The sequence below is a fragment of the Cyprinodon tularosa genome, unplaced genomic scaffold (genome assembly GCF_016077235.1).
Source record: "Cyprinodon tularosa strain WSP-4 unplaced genomic scaffold, ASM1607723v1 ctg225, whole genome shotgun sequence".
Classification (NCBI taxonomy): domain Eukaryota; kingdom Metazoa; phylum Chordata; class Actinopteri; order Cyprinodontiformes; family Cyprinodontidae; genus Cyprinodon; species Cyprinodon tularosa.
The window spans coordinates 867,799-889,297 of record NW_024038839.1 but is presented as its reverse complement, the minus strand read 5'-3'; the positions used below and the strand labels follow the sequence as shown (position 1 = coordinate 889,297).

The 21,499-nt window shown below is 40.5% G+C and overlaps 1 protein-coding gene across 2 annotated transcripts in view; it reads left to right on the top strand.

Annotated features, from left to right (window-relative positions):
• The window catches only part of LOC119784395, a 74,041-nt gene that overhangs the window by 27,554 nt on the left and 24,988 nt on the right, over positions 1–21,499 (top strand). For both annotated transcript variants that reach the window (XM_038286429.1, XM_038286427.1), the window contains 21 exons: positions 970–1,068; positions 1,186–1,247; positions 1,659–2,749; positions 2,845–3,057; positions 3,147–3,181; positions 4,054–4,206; positions 4,981–5,109; positions 5,227–5,265; positions 6,884–7,003; positions 7,084–7,210; positions 7,586–7,756; positions 7,834–7,868; positions 8,422–8,586; positions 10,338–10,472; positions 10,858–10,896; positions 10,992–11,132; positions 13,373–13,461; positions 17,847–17,870; positions 18,602–19,311; positions 20,867–21,028; positions 21,116–21,150. In XM_038286429.1, the coding sequence (XP_038142357.1) occupies positions 970–1,068; positions 1,186–1,247; positions 1,659–2,749; positions 2,845–3,057; positions 3,147–3,181; positions 4,054–4,206; positions 4,981–5,109; positions 5,227–5,265; positions 6,884–7,003; positions 7,084–7,210; positions 7,586–7,756; positions 7,834–7,868; positions 8,422–8,586; positions 10,338–10,472; positions 10,858–10,896; positions 10,992–11,132; positions 13,373–13,461; positions 17,847–17,870; positions 18,602–19,311; positions 20,867–21,028; positions 21,116–21,150 (3,774 nt within the window). The remainder of the gene's footprint in view (positions 1–969; positions 1,069–1,185; positions 1,248–1,658; positions 2,750–2,844; positions 3,058–3,146; positions 3,182–4,053; positions 4,207–4,980; positions 5,110–5,226; positions 5,266–6,883; positions 7,004–7,083; positions 7,211–7,585; positions 7,757–7,833; positions 7,869–8,421; positions 8,587–10,337; positions 10,473–10,857; positions 10,897–10,991; positions 11,133–13,372; positions 13,462–17,846; positions 17,871–18,601; positions 19,312–20,866; positions 21,029–21,115; positions 21,151–21,499) is intronic.

Below are 21,499 nucleotides of genomic sequence, written 5' to 3'. Positions count from 1 at the left end.
GTGGCTGTTACTTACTTTGGTTCAACAAATATATATTCTTAAATGTGAATTTAAATAAAAAAAAAATGCTGGCTTAAGAATCTTTTTTATTTTTTTTTATGAAAAAACATGTTTATATAGGAATAACAGCGTACTGTATCAAATATTTTTAAGAGGTTTTTTTTCAACCTTTTTTTATAAAAAAAAAATGTATTTCTGTTGAAGAAATGTTATTCATTTGATCACAAAAAATCTTCTAAGGTTTTTCTTTATTTGGAAACTAGGCCAAAATTAAAATAGTTGTTCTTTAAGTTATGCGTAATAACTAACAGTTAATCTTTTGAGGTCTCTGACTTCAGGAGTAGGTGATAGAAAATTAGTTCAAGTTTTCATTAAAGTGACTTAATTTATTGCATGACGGCAATAATTAAAGGATTAGTTAAATAATTAAGGCTGTGACCAACGGCAGATAATTCTTCAATAATTGAAGATAATTGGGTTTTTCAATAAGGTTCATATTATATAATGTCAACCTGATATTTTGTAGACAAGTTTTTCTATTTAATTTATTCATTATGTTTTGGGGGGGATTAATTTCCTTCCATTGTTGTTGTCAAAAAAGGAAACTGCAATGTTAGTTGTTCTGTATACGAATTGCAATAATAAAGTGTTCAAAAAGAAACAAAAAACTCAGATATGAATTTGGGCTAGGCTTGGCTAAAGTTTAATTCAAAATTGATTACTTTTATATATTAAGTAAACTAACAAACCATTTTCATTTATACCAGCTTTCGCCTTTAGATAAACCATCATTAATAGATTTAGATTGATTCATTTTGCTCTGGATTAACACAAAAACAAGATGTATTGTAAAGCAACAAAAATGTATAAATATTTAAGCAGTTTTGTTGCATGTAAACTCTTTGTTGTTTAAACCGCATTGACACGAGTAAATTGATCCTTACTGTTGATTTGTTTTCGGACACATAGGCAACTGTTTGTTTTGAAAAGGAGGAAGATGCAGCCAAACTTAAAAGCACAGAAAACTTTGAGATAAAAGGAGTACCCATCACCTTTGTCTCTAAACAGGTATGTCTTGATTTGGGTATGTCGGGTTGGGGTGTTTTTGGAAATATATCTATTTGTTGTTTTTTTTTATTTTTTTTAATCAATAATCTGATCAGTTCACCATCACTTAACTTATAGGACAGTGTTTCCGGGTCTCCTCCCTCTACGGCTGCAGCGGATCAGAAGAATCCCTCCCCAGAGTAAGTTCTGGTTCATACAGACTCAACTTTAATGCTCACTGATGCAGTAATTTACCACCTTGTTGTTTTAACCGGGGTTTGGAACACAGGATTCAGAAAAAAGGTCCTGGAGATTTGAAAGTGTAACGGCTTTGTGCTCGAGCAGATGTGAATCAAGGTTTTTATATCCTGATGGATAAAACAGCTGACAAATCAATAATCAGGACTTTCTAATGTTCTTGTATTGTTAGCATTTTACAGCTCTTTGTAGTTTCTGAACGAGTTTCATTCCTCTTTACTTTTGCTTCTGGTTTAAAACTCGATGACTCAGAGTGAACTGTAAACTTGTAGCTTTAATTCACAGGGAAATATATGAGATGGTGTCTCTTTTAGGACCATTTCAGACCATTTGTCTTTTACTTTCCTTCACAGAAAGCCTACTGTGTCCTGTCAGCCTGTTTCCGGTGGAAACTTGGTTCACCTACCAAGTAAAACTCTTTTATCATTACAATCAAAATCCAAAAGGGTCGCAGCAGTGAAGCTTTTGAAAAAGGCAAAGGTCCTAGTTTCCAAAGAAAGGAGTGTTTCCAAGAAGCAGGGAGTCCAAACTTTAAAAGCGGTCATTTTGGCTAAAACACGGTCTTTGAGGTCAGTTAAAGGAAAAAAAGATGCTTTAAAGCCAGAAAAGATACCTAAATCTAAAAAAAACTCTGGACAAAAATCAAACGGAAAGCTCAAAGCTAATGGGGAGGATTCTGGGAATGTAAAGAAGAAAACTGGCAAGCCATCAAACGGGGCAGCTGGTGAAAAACATCCAGGCAAGGAAAGCGTTACTAAAGCAGAAACTGCAACAAAACATAGGCTGGAAGAAAATAATGAATCTTCTGCGAGCAAGGCAAAAAAACAATCCGTTACAAACTTTCTGCAAATTGACCCCATTGAAGAAGATCCACCCAGAATGGAGAAAATAGAAGACGTTGCAGCAAAGTCTGTAAATACATCAGATCCGCCAACTCTCAAGGCTGAAATCTCAAAATCAAACATTGAAGAATTTGCTGCTGAGCCTAAAAACCCTGTAGTAGTCCTTGCAAGAATAAGGGAGATAACCAAGCAGGGCCATGTTGGCAAAGTTACTGAGATGAAAAATTTAAAAGAGGCAGAGTTGTTAGAGCTGGAAAAAACTGGAGGAGCAGGGTCAATGGAAGTAGATCCTGTTGTGAAAAAGGAACTGAAGTTATCCACCGATGAGGCTTCACCACCTAAACTGAAAGACGCCCAACTGCCAATCGATAAAGTTGAGACCATAGCGGATAAACCATCACCTGCTCCACCTCTAAGACAAGAGAAGATCACCAAAAGCCCAGAGATGTCTGCCAAAGCTTTGGTCCAAATGACAGCTGTGTCAAAGCCAGACTCCACCGCACAGAATCTGACTTCATTACAGACAGGAGGAAGCTCTGCTGAAACACCTGCTGTGACCATGGCAACAGTCCAAAGGGAGGAGACAAAAGCAAAGCAAATCGGTACGGTTGGTAAACACAATTTAATTATTTCCTTTTTAACTGGTTTGTCAGCAAGTCTTTAACGTTATTGTCTGACGTTTCTTTGTCCTCTGAAGATACTTTTGCCACTGCAAAGACTCAGACGACGCCCCCACAGGCGAGCGTTCCAACCTTATCACCAAAAGAGGCTAAAAATAGTGTAGCCATTAAAACCAGCCTTGCTAAGAGCAAGATGAAGTCAACTGTTCCTACGTGTCCAGCTGATACGTCAATCACCGCCGGCGAGCAGATTGTGCCTGTCCTGAATCGACTAAAACTGAACAGCCAAGGTGATTGTCAGATTTTTTATTTTGGAACCTAATTACTGGGACTTGTTTTCACTTTTCTGTCCTCACTTTGACTCTTCCCCCCCCCACAGAGTTTGTTCTGGCAGAAAGCATCCTGCCGGCTGGGGTGAGTTTCTTCTTCTTTCCCACATAGTTGCACAAATTACTGAGTATAAAACTAGGGGGGGTGTCCTGCCCCAAGTCGAGGAGTTTAAGTATCTTGGGATCTTGTTCACGAATGAGGGAAGAAGGGAGCGGGAGATCGACAGGCGGATTGTTGCAGCGTCTGGCGTGAAGCGGGCGCTGTACCGGTCCGTCGTGGTGAAGAGAGAGCTGAGTCAAAAAGCGAAGCTCTCGATTTACCGGTCGATCTACGTTCCTACCCTCATCTATGGTCATGAACTCTGGGTCATGACCGAAAGAACGAGATCGCGGATACAAGCGGCCCAAATGGGTTTCCTCCGTAGGGTGGCTGGGCTCTCCCTTAGAGATAGGGTGAGAAGCTCGGTCATCCGGGAGGGAATCGGAGTAGAGCCGCTGCTCCTCCATGTCGAGAGGAGCCAGTTGAGGTGGCTCGGGCATCTGGTCAGGATGCCTCCTGGAGGCCTCCCTGGTTAGGTGTTCCAGGCACGTCCCACCGGGGGGAGGCCCCGGGGAAGACCCAGGACACGCTGGAGAGACTATGTTTCTTGGCTGGCCTGGGAACGCCTTGGGGTTCCTCTTGAAGAACTGGAAGAAGTGGCTGGGGAGAGGGAAGTCTGGGCCTCATTACTTAAGCTGCTGCCCCCGCAACCCGATCCCGGATAAGCGGAGGAAGATGGATGGATAAAACTAGGATCTGCCTTTCATATTTTCTTTTAATCGAGTCACTAAATTAAAATTAACTTGGTTTCTACAAAAAATAGGAACATTTTCTGCTCTCATAGCTGTGAATTATTGGTCTAGTTTCTGAGGATTGCATTAATCCTTTACTCTGTTGTTATGTTTATTTCCTCGCAGCCTTTAACAGTTGACTCAACGCTGCTGTTGATAACCAACCTGCCGATGTACAACAGCTGTCGCTACACAGAGGAGGAAGTTGTGACGCTGCTTTGTAAATTTGGCTTTCAGTACGCGCATGATAACATCTACATCTTTCCTCAGGGCCGCATGGTGAGCCCCTGGCTTTATTTCTTTATTAGCTCAACCTGTTGTAGAATATCTTTTGTTCATTTTTCTGTCCATATATTTTATCTATCTACTGTTGTACTTTCATTTAACATATTAAACTTTTTTTTTTTCTATATGCCTTTTTGCAACATAAATGACTCAGACTTTGGGGTTATCTAAGTTATTTGTTTTAGCACTGTGCGGTTTTAAATCCAGGGCATATTTTTCTGGCCATTTCTGGCTACTTGCTGCAGGAAAATTCCCATTTTATTTACATAAATATATGTAATGTCAGTGTTTATTGCTTCTTGGTCATCATTTCTTACATTCCTTACAAAGTTTAGATGGGTCTCTGCTACAGCGGATTCACACAGCATATCTTTTAGAGCTGCAAAAGCTTGTTAATGATGTCCTTTATTCAAGGCAGTTGTGAAGCAGAAGGGAAACCCCTAAAACATGAACTGAAAAACCATGTTTAATCTTCTGCACCCATAAGTTCAGTTGATATTAATCTGTCTATTAAATTTCAACAACTATTAGGAATGTTATTTTCCCTGTAAAATGTGCCATTTTTAACCTGTATCTGATTTCTGTTTAACACAAAACATGGTTTATTGTTGGTTTTCAGCATTCGCCCAGCCACCAATATCAGTCTTAGGGACTTTAATCAAAGGCTAATTTAGTGGTGCATCATAATTACAAATAACTGCCAAATATTTTGCCTGTAAAAGTAAAAGTGAATGTCTGCTTTTTTCTTTTTACTCTTGCTCCTTTCAGGCTTTTGTGCTGATGCCCAATGAGCGGTCAGTGATTGAACTCATTTCGGCGTCAGCGCACAACCATCTAATCTTCAAAAAACATAAACTTTGTTTGTTCATCGTGAAGAAAAACATTTTCATGACACCGGTGAGTATGGTAATGTTAATTTAAATTGCAAGGGATCTTTTGGAGTTTTCCCGCAATTATCTTATAAGGAACAGTGACTGTTGTTTATTCTGCTTTTGTTGTTCTTTTTTCTTTCAGCTCGGCTTTTATAAATCAATCATGGCGCTAATGTCCTTCGTAAGTAGCATAAGAATTGAATTGTTCCCTGCCTTTTTCTTTTGGTTTGGTCTTTACAGAAATTGCATTTGTTGGAATACAGATGTGAGAGTTATGTAGGTTTAACTCTCCAGATAAAAATCTAATTTAAGATCTTTCAAATTCCGTAAAAGTTTAAAAAACAATCCAATGGACTTGGTTTCCAAGATTTGAAGACGTTTCGTTTCCCCTCCAGGAAGCTTTCTCAATTCAAATGTCTGGATCCGCAGTGAGTTTGAGTCTTATATAGACAAGGCCTTGTATTGCTTGGAAACATGCGAATGGTAACTGATGAATGGGTCGTTTGGTTCTATTGTTGGCCTGTAATATCTGAAACCTGTCTATGATTCTGAAGGTCGGTGAATCATAGACAGGTTTCAGAATTGAGAAAGCTTCCTGGAGGGGAAACAAAAGGTCTTCAAATCTTGGAAACCAAGTCCAGTGGATTGTTTTTTTTAAACTTTTACGGAATGACTATGACTTGGATGACTGAGAATCTTCATCAGCATAGATCTTTCAAATGTTTTTGAAACAATTAGAAAGACAAACATTCAAGAAAGATTTAAATATTCTCTTGAGATTAAAAAATAATTTGTTTATCCAGAATGTGAGGGTTGAGCAATGAACAATTGGATAAAGCCTAAAATAAATGACACGGTGGCCAAGGGAAAAAATAAAACTAAAGCCATTTTATTATTTTACTCAGAGTATTTTATTTGAGGCAAAACTGCAGCGTGTTGTGGTTGGAGACAACAAAAAAAGTTGATCAGTGCAGTTATTTTATCATCTGTCGTCGGTGGTGGATGGATGCCTATCTGGGCATGTAACGTTAGCAACATTAGCAATTTGCCAAGGTTCTTTTACCATCATTTCTTCATCTTTTACACAAAAAGTAAAAAGTTACAGAAGCAGCAATGCTACTGGCTGCCTGCAGGTGAATCTTTGATTATTGGATTGGCCCCTTTTGGTGGAGTAGAGACAGGCATGGTGAAAGCAAGTTGGGCTAGCGTTAGCACCCTTCCACAAATTATGTAAATCAAGGGGGGAGACTAATGCTGTTTGTCAATTCATTAGAGCGCGAGTACGGACTCGTGTCCTGGCCGAGTATGTTCTAGAGAGGAACACAGAAAAGTATGTATTTCACCTCCTGTTGTGAATAGTCTCTGGATAATATTAAATTCTTACTTTTTTCATTTAGTGGGGGAATAATAATTAACACAGTCTGATAAACACAAATCAAATGAACATTTTGCCAAATAAAACTAAAAATTCGCTATCAGAGCCAGCGGTCCTTCACACACGGCTATGCCGAGAGAGGGCTGCTGGAGACCGGCTGCCGTTAGCCCTGGCTGCTGTTAGCCTCGGAGAACACCAGCACATGAGAATGCACAAGTACACATATTGAGAAACGGCCTTTATGTATGAACCTGTGTGATCAAATAGACGTAGCCCTAGTGTAAATATCTAAGTCATGAGTAGAAGCATAAAAACTGTAATTTAAGACATCTTTCTCTGCTACAATTTATTTTAGCTCATGAGATAAAGAACTGCAGCAGTTTCCATTTTTTGTTAAATTGTTTCTTGTCTGCTGTTCGAGCAGAAAGTCGAGGCACCAAACACCATCTACATCCAGAACATCTCCCCAAGTGACACCATCGACGTCAGAGAGGCTTTGGGGAGGATTAAATCTGTCAGAAACTTCCTGACTCTGCTCAACAAGGTTATGAACATTACAGTAGTTCATGTTTCAAATCGCTTCTACAGGATTTCAAGCCTCTTAACATTTCGTTGTGTTTTCAGGTTTTCATTGAATTCGACTCCATTTATGACGCTGATCGACTGGGAATTTGGTACAGCCTCATGAAAGTAGGGTTTACTCACGTGGTGGAGAGGCTGAGGCTGCCGAGAAGCAACAGGAAATCACAGCGTAAGGAAATGCTTGCTTTATACAAGTAGTGTGGAATCAAATGTAAACATTTTAGGAGCTTTTTAGGGTATGAAACTAAATTGTTATAAGTGGAAGTGCGTGTAGAAAGCTCATAGAAATCTATTCCTGTCTCCGGTTAAATTAGTAATTTAACCTAGAAATCATAAACTCAGTTTCAAACAAATTATTGGGGTTTCTTTTTTTTTATTATTTCTGGATAAGAAAGAATGCTCTGTGAGGAAAACTGTCATAGTCATGATGTTGTATCTTGATCGTTCAGTTTTTTTTTTTTTTGTAACAGAATATTAGTTTAGGTAATTAATTCTCTCTCCATTTATATTCGAACCAAACGCTGTCCTTGTTTTGTTCGTGCAGCACCAAAGCTGCCACTGAATGCTCTGCCCGATGAAGACGAGATCATTGCCGGGGCGGAAATGCCAGACGCAAAATATGGCATCCCCCAAGGCACCAATCCACCCTTTTGGGTAACAATGACAACGATTCCCTACGTTTTCCCTACTGCCTCCCCTTGGTTCAACATCCCAGGTTAGAGAGACAAAATGGAAATAATACGGTCTACATAACTATCTTTGACTCTTTTTAAATAATTTTGTTGCCCCTAGATTTTCTGACGATCCGTGGAAAGAAAGCCCTTACGGTAAGCAGTTAATATACATGTCGGATTTTTGTCGTATGAATACGGTTTACATTAGTTTCTGAAAGGTATTCACCCAAAATATAAATATATTTACACATATGGCATGAAGTTAAACCTTTTCCTTCTCTATGGGATTTTTAATTTAACAATCAAGTATTCCAAATTCAAGGTAATTAGCTTGGATTTCAGGTAAAGTTTTTATGTTTTATGGTACAACACATTGAAGCAAATGGGACTATTTATTAAACTGACAATGTGGGGGGAAAATTAAGTTCAAAGCTGCGAAATAAATATGTGAAATTTTGCCCTAAATGCACAAATATGTGATGAAAAGTTTTGCTAAATACTCCTGGCTCACTCTCCACTGCTGGTATGCTAACACAAGATAGTGTGCCTTTACCCTCCTGTAGCATAAGCGGCTATTGTTGCATTAGTGTGGTGTAGAGTGCTTTAGATGCACCCATGTGCAATGTCTGACTTGACGTTATTTAAAAAAACATGTTGCATACTTTAAACTTAAAATGTTTACATATGAACTTTGCTCCTCCAATAGACAACACCTCATCCAGGCTCTGCACACTGCACCATAATGTTGACGGGTTTACCAGAAGGAAACTACAAGCATGAAGACATAGTGGCTGTGGTGGGATGTTATTTCCCTGAACAGAACCTTAGGACTCTCTACTACAACATCTTGGTCCTTCCACTGCAGAGGAGGGTAAGGAGATCCTGGTGCTCCTTGATTCCCGTAAGCTGGCTGAAGCCAGATTGATAGATCAGTTTGAAATTCACATAGTATCTATCCGGAAAGGCTCCTTTGGAAAGGTTTTGCAAAAGGGAGGGACATTCAGTGCCATTGTTTTCTGTTGCTATTCATTGTGTTTCTTTGAGGTACTGCTGTCTATTTCTTGCAGACTGCTTCAGTTCTTTGTTTCTATTGACATTCTGTTTTAAAATAACTACTTGAAAAACAGACATTTCAACAGCAACACTGTTACCATATAATAAAAAACGTTTTTGCTTTAGGAATGTATGCACTGGAAAAAATTTAAATAGTCATTTTTTTCTTAAAATAAGTGCATTTGTTCTTGAATTGAGGAGATAATATAGACATTTTGAAAATGGAACAAGACAATTTAGATTTAAAATAAGAAAACCCAATTGCATTGTTTCATTTCAAGTGCATACTATCGAATTATATCATTTTAAGATAAAAAATACTCATCCCATTGGCAAACTATCTCATTTACCTATTCAAATCAAGGGTAAGTACACTTAATTCAAGAAATGTTTACTTATTTCTAGATTATTTTTCCAGTGTAGTAAGGTGGCTTTGTGGTATGAGTCGATGGCAGAAAATAGTTTAAACTGCCACGCTCTAACGTTAACGCTTCCTTTGGGTTTGTAAGCTTGGTATTAATCATGTTTCTTTGAAATAAATTCTGTTTATGACAAGAATTCTTTTTCTCCTTTTGCCTTCTCAGAGAACATTCCCTTTCAAATTAAAATAACTGTGCAACAACTCCACAAAACTGGGACTTTTACCCCTTTCCCACTGGCTTAAAAACCTGTTTAAACCCCGGGAAAAGTTGGCTTCTAGTGGCAGTGGGAACTGCTCACTGACGCGTGTCTACCCGGTCAAATGACTCGGCAAGCGACCCACGTTAAAATCCCCTCGGCTCTGATCGGCATGCCGGCTCAAGAGCAGGGTTGACCATCTAAATTACATGACACCATTGAACACAACATACGGAGGTCAACACATCGTGCCAGCAACATCTGATCTAATAAGCCGAAATAACTCTGTTTACATTCAATAAACATGGCGAGTGAGAGAGATTCGGAAAAGATGCACACTGACTATGCCCTGAGTCCCTTACTTTTTGCTCTTGATTAGTGATTTCTGTTGCACTGGTGAGATCATCAATGCTAACACAGTGTGATGGTGTCACCAGACATGTAGCCGCGGGGGACAGAGGCCACGCAGCTTGCCAGCAGGGGGTCAGTCTCAGCTTTTTTTTGCCACTAGAATGGGAGCCAAATGCTGATTGTCAGCGGGTCACCCATGTTTGAAAATCACGCTTAAACCTGGTATTTTCAGTGGGAAAGAGCCTTATAGATAGAATGAGTCAGGCAAAAGGTTTAAAAGTCCTTTAGGGAAAAGGTCACATCAATAGACACCACATTCACTTAAATGTTGCCTAATCATCCATAAACATCACAACTAGTCCTAAAATAACACATCTGTCTGGGTTTATTTTTGTCAGAAAACAAAAACATAGATTGTACACAAACTCTGAGAAACTGTAAAGTTTGACTTTAATAAATCAAAGGTCCTAAACTTTACTCTTTAGGGATGAGAAATGACTTGTTCCGGAAACTGGTATGCTGGAGATAAAAGTGCAGAATGTGAGGTGAAGCTCTCCGAATCAACATTTGATGTTGTCTCTTTGTTCTCTTCACCATTAGGCCTTTGTGTTTTTCTGCGACCGGAAGGCTTGCTGCAGTTTTGTCCTGGATCATGTCAAAAAGCCAGTTTCTATTAGAGACTGCGTCCTTACGGTCCACTTTGTCCTACAGGACATTCGTCCTAGACCCAGTGAGGTATGGAAACTGGTAGAAAATATTTCAGAGAACTGTCTGTGGCAGGGGTTGGCTATTCCAGCTCCTGAGGGCCGGAATCCGGCAGCTTTTAGATTTGCCTAGAGGACTTTGGAGGAACTGATTGCTTATTGACGGGGCAACTCAGCCATTCCATTCAGGTATGTTGGACCAAATGGATAAAAAACCTGCAGGATACTGGCCCCCTCGGAGCTGGAACTGCCCACCCCTGGTCTATGGTCTAACATACACGGCTTAACATAAAAACAAGCCACTTTTCTTTCATTTCCAAACACTTACATTGTTGGGCTAAAGGTTCCAGTTGTTTTTGGATCAAATCTGATTTGGTAGAATTATTTCCCACTTTCTGTTATTTTATGTATTTCAGGAAATCATGTACAGAGTGATGATGAAATGGAGCAATGCTGTGAGTCCTTCTTTCTATTCAATTATATCAGAACACATAAATAAAAAGGCTTACTTTGACAAAATTCTGGCTGTTTTCCGTTTGTTTTTTTTTAGCATGTTCCAGAGCTTGATTTCCTGGAGAACCGGCTACTGTGTGTGGAAATCTTTGAGTTTAATGTGGACCTTGTTAAGAACCTAATGAAGGAAGTGGCTTCCATCGCCAGCTTCGTCAACTTCCTGCCACTTTCTAACAGGGTGAGTCAGTCCAACAGCTGCATCTGTCAGCCCTCTGTGCATCCTTAATTAGTTGCTTATTTGGGGTCACAACCCCCACATTAAAGAGCTTATTGGAACATATCCAGGTGGCTATTAAACTTTAACCTACATTACATTTACCTCTGAAGACAATAGGAATCTGAGAAGAACAACAAAACTAATCAAACTGTATTTTCCAGTTTTAAGTCCAGGAATCTGCCACATGTTTACTCAATAAACAGGCTAGAGTTTTCATACTTGTATGTTAGGGACATTTGTTCTTTTGAGTTTTATAAAAATTCAAGAAACATAGGATACACATTTATATAAGTGTGGGAAAGAGTTATGAGAATAAAGCTGCATACAGGAAATGCAAATAAGCTGCACAGCAACACAGGTTTCACTTTAAGTTGTTTGCATAGCAGCCATATTGGACTATGAAGTTTCAGAAGGCCTTCTTTTTGCATTTCTGCTGTTAAGAGGGATCTGGCTGCAGAGCTGTACTTTCAGGACCCAGACCTGCACTGTCAGGACCCTAGCTGCAGACCTGCACTGTGAGGTCTCTGCGCTGTAGCCAAAGTTTATTCGAAGACATTAAAAGTAAAAGCGAAGTTGATTGGAAGCCTTTCTAAAGTAAAAGATAGCATTGATAAACTCTACGTTAAGCTAGCTTCCTTTTACAAACAAGGGTTGTTATGCTGGAAACTTGTGTGCACACACAATTTTACTCCCCACCACATTGCTACATTGAGATAAGTCTGTATTTGGATCGCTGGATGTAAAAGGGCATTTGGTTTATAAGACATTTTCTAAACAACAACGAAGGTTGGCTATCCTATGAGGATTTTTGCTTTCTGTATAATTTAAACTGCTCCTATGCTCAGTTTAACACTGTTATAAACTTTGGTAGCAAACATGTGATGTGTGCTATTCCCAAAGGCTTCAAATACAACTTCTTGAATAAACTTTTGCTTCTAACAGTGCACGAGACCCCATTTTGAAGGTCTGCAACGAAGGGTCCTGCAAGTGCAGCTCTGGGTCCTGCCAGTGCAGATCTGGGTCCTGACAGTGCAGGCCTGGGTCCTGCCAGTGCAGATCTGGGTCCTGCCAGTGCAGATCTGGGTCCTGCCAGTGCAGGCCTGGGTCCTGCCAGTGCAGATCTGGGTCCTGCCAGTGCAGGCCTGGGTCCTGCCAGTGCAGATCTGGGTCCTGCCAGTGCAGATCTGGGTCCTGCCAGTGCAGATCTGGGTCCTGCCAGTGCAGGCCTGGGTCCTGCCAGTGCAGATCTGGGTCCTGCCAGTGCAGGCCTGGTTCCTGCCAGTGCAGATCTGGGTCCTGCCAGTGCAGGCCTGGGTCCTGCCAGTGCAGATCTGGGTCCTGCCAGTGCAGATCTGGGTCCTGCCAGTGCAGGCCTGGGTCCTGCCAGTGCAGATCTGGGTCCTGCCAGTGCAGGCCTGGGTCCTGCCAGTGCAGATCTGGGTCCTGACAGTGCAGATCTGGGTCCTGACAGTGCAGCTCTGGGTCCTGACAGTGCAGATCTGCAGCCAGATTCTCTTGCAACTGTTCATGAATCATATAGAGCAATTGAATAAGAAAGTTGTGTTATGTGAAGAAGAAAAACAAAATAGTTGCTGTTGAGGTACATTTTAAAAGTTGTGTGACAGCATAGTGAGATTTAGGAGGTTTAAAGGTTCTGAAATATCGGGTAATCATTAAATCAGTTTAAATTTGACCTTTTATTCCCCCTTTTTATTTTAAAAAGGTAAGCTGACATTACAGTAACCCACTTATGCAGAACCATTAAGTTATTTTTCATTTATTGGTTTTAGAAAGACTCACACAAAACATAAAACAAACAAAAAAACTCCCTATGTACTAAAGCACATTCAGTACTGTGAATCCTATAAGAACAAATAATAAAACTTTAAGTATGGGAGAAGAAGTTATTGGTTTTTCCATCTGTCAATTTCCAAAATTGACTTGGAACCAGTCTTCTACTCATCGCCATATTGGGTTCAACTACGTTCACATTAATGCATTCTAAGTATCCTCAGTCATATATATCTAATTATATCAAATCATATTTGCCATTCACTTGCATCTTTCATTCATGTGGGGCGATCTGTTTCTCATCTTCACAATACTTTGTTACTAATCAATATTTTTTGATTTATATATTTGATAAAAATCCTTTCTAAATGTTTGCACTAATAATAACAAATTATATATTTTCCCCCCAGATTTGCATTGAGATGCTGGAATCCAGCGGTGTCAAGAAGGTACTTGAGGAAATTGCCTTCATGGAGGATTTGTCAAAACACAGGATCTGGTAGGTTTGGATCACGTTGAAGAAAATGGAAACAGTTATTTAGGGTGAAGTGTTAGAAAATATTTGCTAAATGTTTATAAAAAGGAACTAAAAATCTATAGTTTTTATTAGTATTAGTGTTTATTATGGGATAAGCAGATCATAATCCTCATCAGACCATCACCACAATCCTGAACTTCCTACAGAACTGGGCTTTTATATATAATTAGAGAAAAAACAAACTTTTCCTGGATCTGTGTAAACACTTTAAGCAATTTTCCAAACTTACTCAGTGACTAATCTTGTAGTATGACCTGGCTATGAAACAATGGAGTGGTTTCTCCAGAGTTTTCCTATAAACACCTGAAACATGACTTCTTCCTCGCATCCAGAGGACACCAGATGAAAACAGATCTCTTAGGAGGGAAGCAAATCCTAAACCATTTCCCTAGCTCACATGCTTGTTTAAAATATAGCAACCAGCATTACACAGCTGCATTGATTAAGGAGAGAGAAAAGAGTTTTACTAATCATTTAGCAAAAAAACATGATTAAATTTGATCCTCCTGAGCCTCTGCATTCTTTCCAAAGGAGGAACACTTTCTGGTTTTTCTCCTTTACATATAAAATGAAAAGACACCGTTATGTTTTGATAATTTTCCACACATATCTAAATCAAAAATATTTAAATTAACAGAACTATTACTGGAACTGCACTCACACAAACACAGCCTACTACGATGATTTAAGCAGGCAAATCGAACTGTTTAATGTGAAGTGAAATTTCATCTTGGCCTTGCTTAGCTCTACACAGGGATAATGTGGAAATCCTTTGCTCCAGCTGCAAATATCACCTTCTATGTAGACATACCTTTATGGGATTTTCTAAGACAGACCCAAAGAAAAATTAAAAGAAAATAGAGTGTAGTTCACATATAAACGTGCACACCAATGTTTAATGGCTTTGTCTAGCAAGTTCTCCCAACCGTCCAAGAGCAGTTTGGTGATGAACAATGCCTTTTTCAGCATGACGGACCACCTTGCCATAAAGCAAAGGTGATATCTAACTGGCTCAGGGAACAAAACAGAGATTTTGGGTCCGTGGCCTGGAAACTCCCCAGAACTTAATCCCATTTAAAACTTGTGGTCAATCATCAAGTGGACAAACGAAAACCTAGGAATTCTGATAAGATGCAAGCATTGATTGTGCAAGAATGGACTGCTATCAGTCAGGATTTGGTCCAGATGATTGAGAGCATATAGATATACCGTTTAGTATCAGAAACTTGGTATTTCAGGGAGCTTTGTGGTTTTGAACAAGTGCACAGTTTTATACTGAATAAAAATTTTTATGACTTACTCTGAGGAGAGAACAGAGTCTGCTTATTGCTTTAGATAAATCGAAAGTTACGTATGTAACTACGGTTCTATGAATCCCGGATGACCGCCAGAGGGCGGTGCTGAAAGCACTGAATGTTCCCTTCGGGCATGCGCAGTTCGAGTAATTATACCAACAGAGTCACACCTGTGACACCGGATGACCACTCAGAAGCTATATAGCCTGGTGTCATCCTTTGCTCTGCTCCTACAGAATCTTCTCGCAAAAGCAAGGATTCTGAGTGACAGAGAAGCTCTGGCGGTCATCCGGGATTCATAGAACCGTAGTTACATACGTAACTTTCGTTCTATTTCATCCCTACTGACCGCCAGAGGGCGGTGCTGAAAGCACTGAATGACTAATGCCAACGATGTCACAAGGAATCCTGAGCACATACCTCACAGAGGAGGCCCAGCAGAACCTTGTAAAAGGACCTGACCCAGGGGATGAGGGGCAGCCACATTGACACTGTAGAACCTGGTGAAGGTGGTTGGGGAAGCCCATGAAGCAGCAGCACATATAGCTTCCAGCGGAACCCCTCTCAAAGCAGCCCAGGAAGCGGTGACGCTCCTGGTGGAATGTGCTCTCACACCGACTGGCAGGGAGCAGTGACCTGCAGCGTAGGCGTGGCAGATGACACTCACAATCCAATGGGACAGACGCTGTTTAGAAAGAGGACAGCTTAACCTTGGACCCCCATAGCATAGGAAAAGCTGGTCCGAGCGTCTCAGATTGGCGGTGGCTGCAATGTATGCCTCCAACGCTCTTACTGGGCACAACAACTCCGACTCATTCTCAGTTGTACCAGATTGAGGCTGAAACCGAGCGAGCCGCAATGGCTGGTTACGGTGAAAAGGAGACAACACCTTAGGCACAAACGCAGTATTAGGCCACAGGGTAACACCAGAGCCATCTGGATTCCACCTGATACACCTAGGGCTGACAGAAAGAGCATGTAGCTCGCTGACCCTCTTAGCTGAGACGATAGCCATCAGGAAAGCCACTTGAGTTCTGCTTGTGCCAAAGGCTCGAATGGAGGGTGGCACAGAGCTGTGAGAACCAATGGCAGATCCCAATCTGGGGCTCGTGGGGCTGGCCGCTGGCACAACCTACGAGCACCACGCAGAAAAAGTGAAACCAGTTCATGGCGCCCCACTGTACGGTTGTCAACAGTTCGGTGAAGACATGAAATTGCTGCAACATACACTTTAAGGGTCGAAGGAGAGCGGCCCTTATCAAGGAGAGACTGGAGGAACTCCAAAATAGTGGGCACCGAGCAAAGCGGGTTCTCATTGTGGGCAGAGCACCACTGAGAAAAGAGGCGCCATCTGTTAGCATACTGCAGCCGAGTGGAGGAAGCCCTAGCACTCAATACGGTGTGTCTCACGGTGTCTGAACACCCAGTCAGCCTCCCAGGGGCCATGCCCACAGCTGGAGACGTTGAGGGTTGGGGTGCCATATCTGTCCCCCCAACTGAGACAGCAGATCCCTCCTTGCTGGAAGACGCCATGGAGTACCGTGACACAGACTCCAAAGCAGCGGGAACCACGGCCGCGCTGGCCAGAACGGAGCTACCAGCAACACTCTGTGGCCCTGCTCGAGAACCCTCCGTAAAGTCGGCCAAACCAGTGAGAGGGGTGGAAAGGCATACAGGAGAACCTGCGGCCATGGATGAGCCAGTGCATCCTGGCCCAGTGCGCCCGCCATCCCGGTTAGGGAATACCATAGGGGGCAATGGGTCGACTCCTCTGTGGCGAACAGATCTACCTCTGCCTGCCCAAAGAGGTTCCAGATTATGCGCACTACGTCGGGGTGAAGAGACCACTCTCCCGGAGCAGGTGCCTGGCGGGATAGAGAGTCCGCAACCTGGTTCTGCCGTCCTGGCAGATACGCTGCGCGCAGGGTACACAGACGGGGATACGCCCATTCCAGGAGATCCCTCGACACCTTCAAGAGACGTGCTGACCTGGTGCCACCTTGGTGGTTTATATGATAAACAACAGAGGTGTTGTCTGTCCGAATCAGCACGTTCCTTCCCTCTAGGTGGGGCAGAAGGCACCTGAGGGCCATGTGCACAGCCCGCAGCTCCAGCACATTTATGTGTTCGGTGCGCTCCCTTGGGTCGCAGACCGGTGAAAAAAAGGATGCAAAAGTAGGGAATATACTGGGAGAGGGGGCGAAAACCGCTGCCGTCACCAGGTATAACACCAACAAACTAAAGAAGCTAACTACGTTAGCCGTATATAACTTCGGCAGTGAAGTTATTCACACTGGGAGTAGGGGCGAAAACGCTGCCGTCACCAGTTCGGAACAAAACAGCACGAAGCTGTAGGTAAAAAGCTAAAGTCGTGAGCCGGGAGAGGGGGCGCGGACGCTACCATCACCAGCAAACAACTCACTTACCTTCCGTAATCTTCAGAATCGACCCGTTGCAGCCCTGGGAGGGCGGAGAATAACCGCAACTCCGGTCAAGAGACAGGGGCTTCAGACAACGGGGAAGTTAGCGAACCGCTTGCGAGAAGAAAAAAGGAGCAGAGCAAAGGATGACACCAGGCTATATAGCTTCTGAGTGGTCATCCGGTGTCACAGGTGTGACTCTGTTGGTATAATTACTCGAACTGCGCATGCCCGAAGGGAACATTCAGTGCTTTCAGCACCGCCCTCTGGCGGTCAGTAGGGATGAAATAGAACTGTTTCACTAATGGTCATCCTTTCTGATCTCTGGTTTATCAGGCTGAAAATTGTCCAGATTAAATCTATAGGTGATTTCTTTTTGCCGATAATCTCAAACTACAAAGAAGAAAAGCATTAAAAAAAAAGGGAATTTTCATGTAATCGGAAATATGTTCTTCTATTATATGCATAGGTTGGACTTTTTCCACCATGATTTTACCAAAATACTTGTTCTGAAAAGTCGAATGTGTCGATAAATTTGAGTTAAATTGGGGAAAAAAATGAAATATTTAGATTATAGATGTATTAAGATGCACTGACTACACTTTGAAATTTTTTTTTTCTTTTTTATCAGGAGCAAAGTTGGGCGTGTTGAGTCGTGAGTATTTTTCCTTTTCTGCTCTTCTTAGTTTCTTAAAATAGAGCATGTTAATTAATGACAGTGGGACAGGTGTTTTCCTCTAAGGACTTTGTTTATATCTTGTTTGTGTTGGGCATTTTTTGTATCATTTATCTTAACATGATAATCATGATATCAATTTTGATTTCTCCTCTAAACAATAAGACTCAGTGATGATTAAAAACTCCAGAAACCCACTGAATAATCAAATTTTTTTTTTCACTGTTTTTCTTCTTTTATTTTTATATTTATATTGCTGCATTGACAAATCTGTAGAAAATAACTAAATACACAAGCCACATTTTGATGTGTATATCGTTTAAGAGTATTGTTAGTGTTTGTTTGGTAAAATAAAACCACCATAGAGTTATCTAAGAAAGACTGCAAAGAAGTAAGGTTTTCCTTTTTTATCCTCACTTTATCATTATTAATTATAATCTCCCTTAGTATTCTGATAAGATTTTGATTTATCATTAAATTTAAAAAGGCTAGGGTAGGGTTAGAGCTTTTGTTTTCATCTTTGACTTTATTTACTGCTTAGAATGAGGTTGAGATCCTCAGTATGCTTTAATCTAGACATCCAAGGTTAAATTAATCTGAGAAAGAAATCATTGGTTCCATAATCTGTCCATATTACTTACAGTTCCTCATTTTTCTGTATCTCTCTAAATATTTTTTTCTTTGGCTAATTTATACTATTATTATTCCAGTTTGAAGAGTCTGAAAAAGCGCATTGAAGACTCTGAGAAGGTCCCGTTAAACGTTGAAGGAAGCTCCTCAGCAGGTGGAGCTGAGTCTCCGGTCGTCCAATCAGCAGCCCTGCCTCCTCCTTCTGAGACGTCTCATAATGTTGCTCAGTCAGAATCTGCTGAGGCGTCTTCATCCACTGAGGCAACAGTTTCCAAATCTGATGAAAATCGTGTAGAAAGAGGTGTTGATGCTCCCAGTGATTCTGGACTTGAGGAAAAATCAGGTGAAAGATTTACCAATTTAACTGAAGGTTCTAAAACTGAGAGAAGAGCTGCAGATTGGTCACAAAAAGGAGAGGACATCAACACTTTGAAATGTAAAGCAACACCTGCAGGAAATGTTGCTGACCCTAATGACATTTCTAAACCAGAGGAAAGACCCGAAGAGCAACTTGAGAAGGAGCCAAACCTCGGTGTTTCTGCTGGGCCTGTCAAAGTTTCTGAAACGGAGGAGGAGTTTGTGCAAAGAGCTCCACATCCTCCCAGCCTTCCACAACAGGAGGATGTGCCCAAAGAAAGAGCTGCTGAAGCTCCCAATGTTTCTAAAAGTTCAGAAAAGGCTACTCCTCCTGAAACTCTGCCTAAATCAGAGAAGACAGCTGAAGATAAGCTCAGCCCAGAAACGCTTTCAGCCGCCAATCAGCCCTGCAAGAAAGACTCCTCTACAGCAGGTATGTCTGCCTGCAGGAGAATGTGAAGCTGAAGTGTCCTTGTACACAAATTTTTACATTTTGTCATGCTGCAACAAAGTAATATGGATCGTCTATTAGTTAGTACTTAATAGAACCAAATTGAGTGGTAATTAGATCAGCAAAATTGTTTTGGGTTCATCCCCCCCAGCTTTGCAGATTTAAAGAATGACGTTTTCATCCATCTTTACAATATAGCTGAAAGTAAATCAGATTGGAAAGTAATACGTTTATTTTGCTCTCCTAACCTATAAATAGAGAGACCAGGCAGAACCAGTGCAAGTTTCACCAGCTTTTGCAAAAGAGGAGAGAAATTGTGCATCAAAGTCTCTTAGCTCTACTCCAGCCATACTGCTGAGTGAACCATCAGTGTGGATCATAGCAGAGAGCAACAAGACTTTAACTATATAACATGGAAAAGGATTTAGAAAATCCAACAGATAAGAGTATAACAAATATACAATTTCAATTGTTGCAGATATTCTCAATTGGATTTTGGTCTGAACTTTGACTAGGACATTTTGCTTTGATCTAAACTATTCTATTTTAGCTTTTAGGATCGTTTTACTTGCTGGCTGCTCCGCTTCCACCGGTATTCCGTCTTTTTTAAAAACAATTTATTTAATCTATTCTGCAATCATTCCAGAATAGTTTGCAGTACCTGCTGAATAAAAACATTCCCAGAGCAAAACAGCAAAAAAACAAAAAATTGTCAGAAATGTGTTGAAATAATTGCATTTGGCCTTAATTTGTAGTAGGTAAATAATATGATCTGCCAAAGGAATTAGCGTTTTTACCCTTAGATATTAGATATTAAGCACTCGAAATAATAGATTGTATGATTCCATTGGTCAAGTGTCTAATTTAGCTGCTCAATTAAAAAAAAAAAACAACAACATTTAATTGAAGAAAAATTGACTAACTTAGACTTCAGGTTTTTTTTCACAGTTCATCGTCATGCCACCATCGTAGCAAGCTGTTGTTAGATTTGGAAAAACGAGCCCAAACCAGAATAAAAAACTTGGAGGCTTTTGAATAGACAAATTAATTAGATTGATTCAAATTAAAGAAAGGATTCAAAGTGGAATCCACCAGTAGTAGTGTTACAGGGGGGAAAAAACACCAGAAAACACAAGTTATCCTTTAAACAACTAAACCTAATTTTAGACCAGCAGGAGTTCAGGAACACATCTGAGTAAACATAACCGCAACATTAGAGTCTATGTTTACTACTAGACCGGTGCTCTTCTCCATCTTTAATCTCAAAAGAATCTGTAAAAGAAATTTACTCATTCTCAGTTCTGTTTTCTATTCTTGTTCATTTTTCCCTAGAATTTAATAGTTTATTCAATGTTTTCTGCTTGTTCTTATTTTACAGCTTCTGCATAAAAAACAACCAAAAATCCTTTATTACTCCTCAATATACCATTATTTAGAAAACCATAAGGTCAATTTGACCAAAGGAGACTGGCTAAAATAGTCAAATTATTCCTTTTTATTCTCAATAATATATACATTTTTTCTTTGTCCCCTGCAGCAGCTGTGTGTAACGTTTCCGCTGTTTTGGCTGAACCGTCGGCAGCAGTTGTCAAAACCCAGCCGAAAGCCGCAGCCCCAGCCAATCAGAAGCCAGCAGCTGCGGATCCCCACCTGACTGTGGGAGAGAAGCTAGAAACCCTGCTGAATCCAGATCAAATCCGTGAGAAACGTATTTAGAATTAAAAATTGCCATGCTTCTTATTTTTTGTTTACGTTTTATTTTTCTAACTTTCTCTTTCTATTACAGTCTGTCTTGAAAAATCTGTCATCATGTCAAAAAAAGTAAGGCTTCTCATTTGATAAACTGTACTAAAAGCTTTCCTCTGAAATGTGTCACTAGGACGTTGTATCAGTACTCTGTCCTGTCTCCGTCTGTCTGTTAGAGGCTCATTTTCTTTGTTTTGAATTTCTTTCCCACAAAAAAAATCTATATATAAAGGTCAGAATCCTCTAAAGAAAAAAATTAGCGAGACAGACTATCCTATTACAACAGAAGATTCCTTTATTTATTGTGATATACGTTTTTACCAGGGATTTAACAGATTTATTAGAAACTGTAACTATCAGCTTGAAAAATAACTAAACTTCATTCTTTTCTCTTCATTTGTACATAACTCTGTTGATCTATATT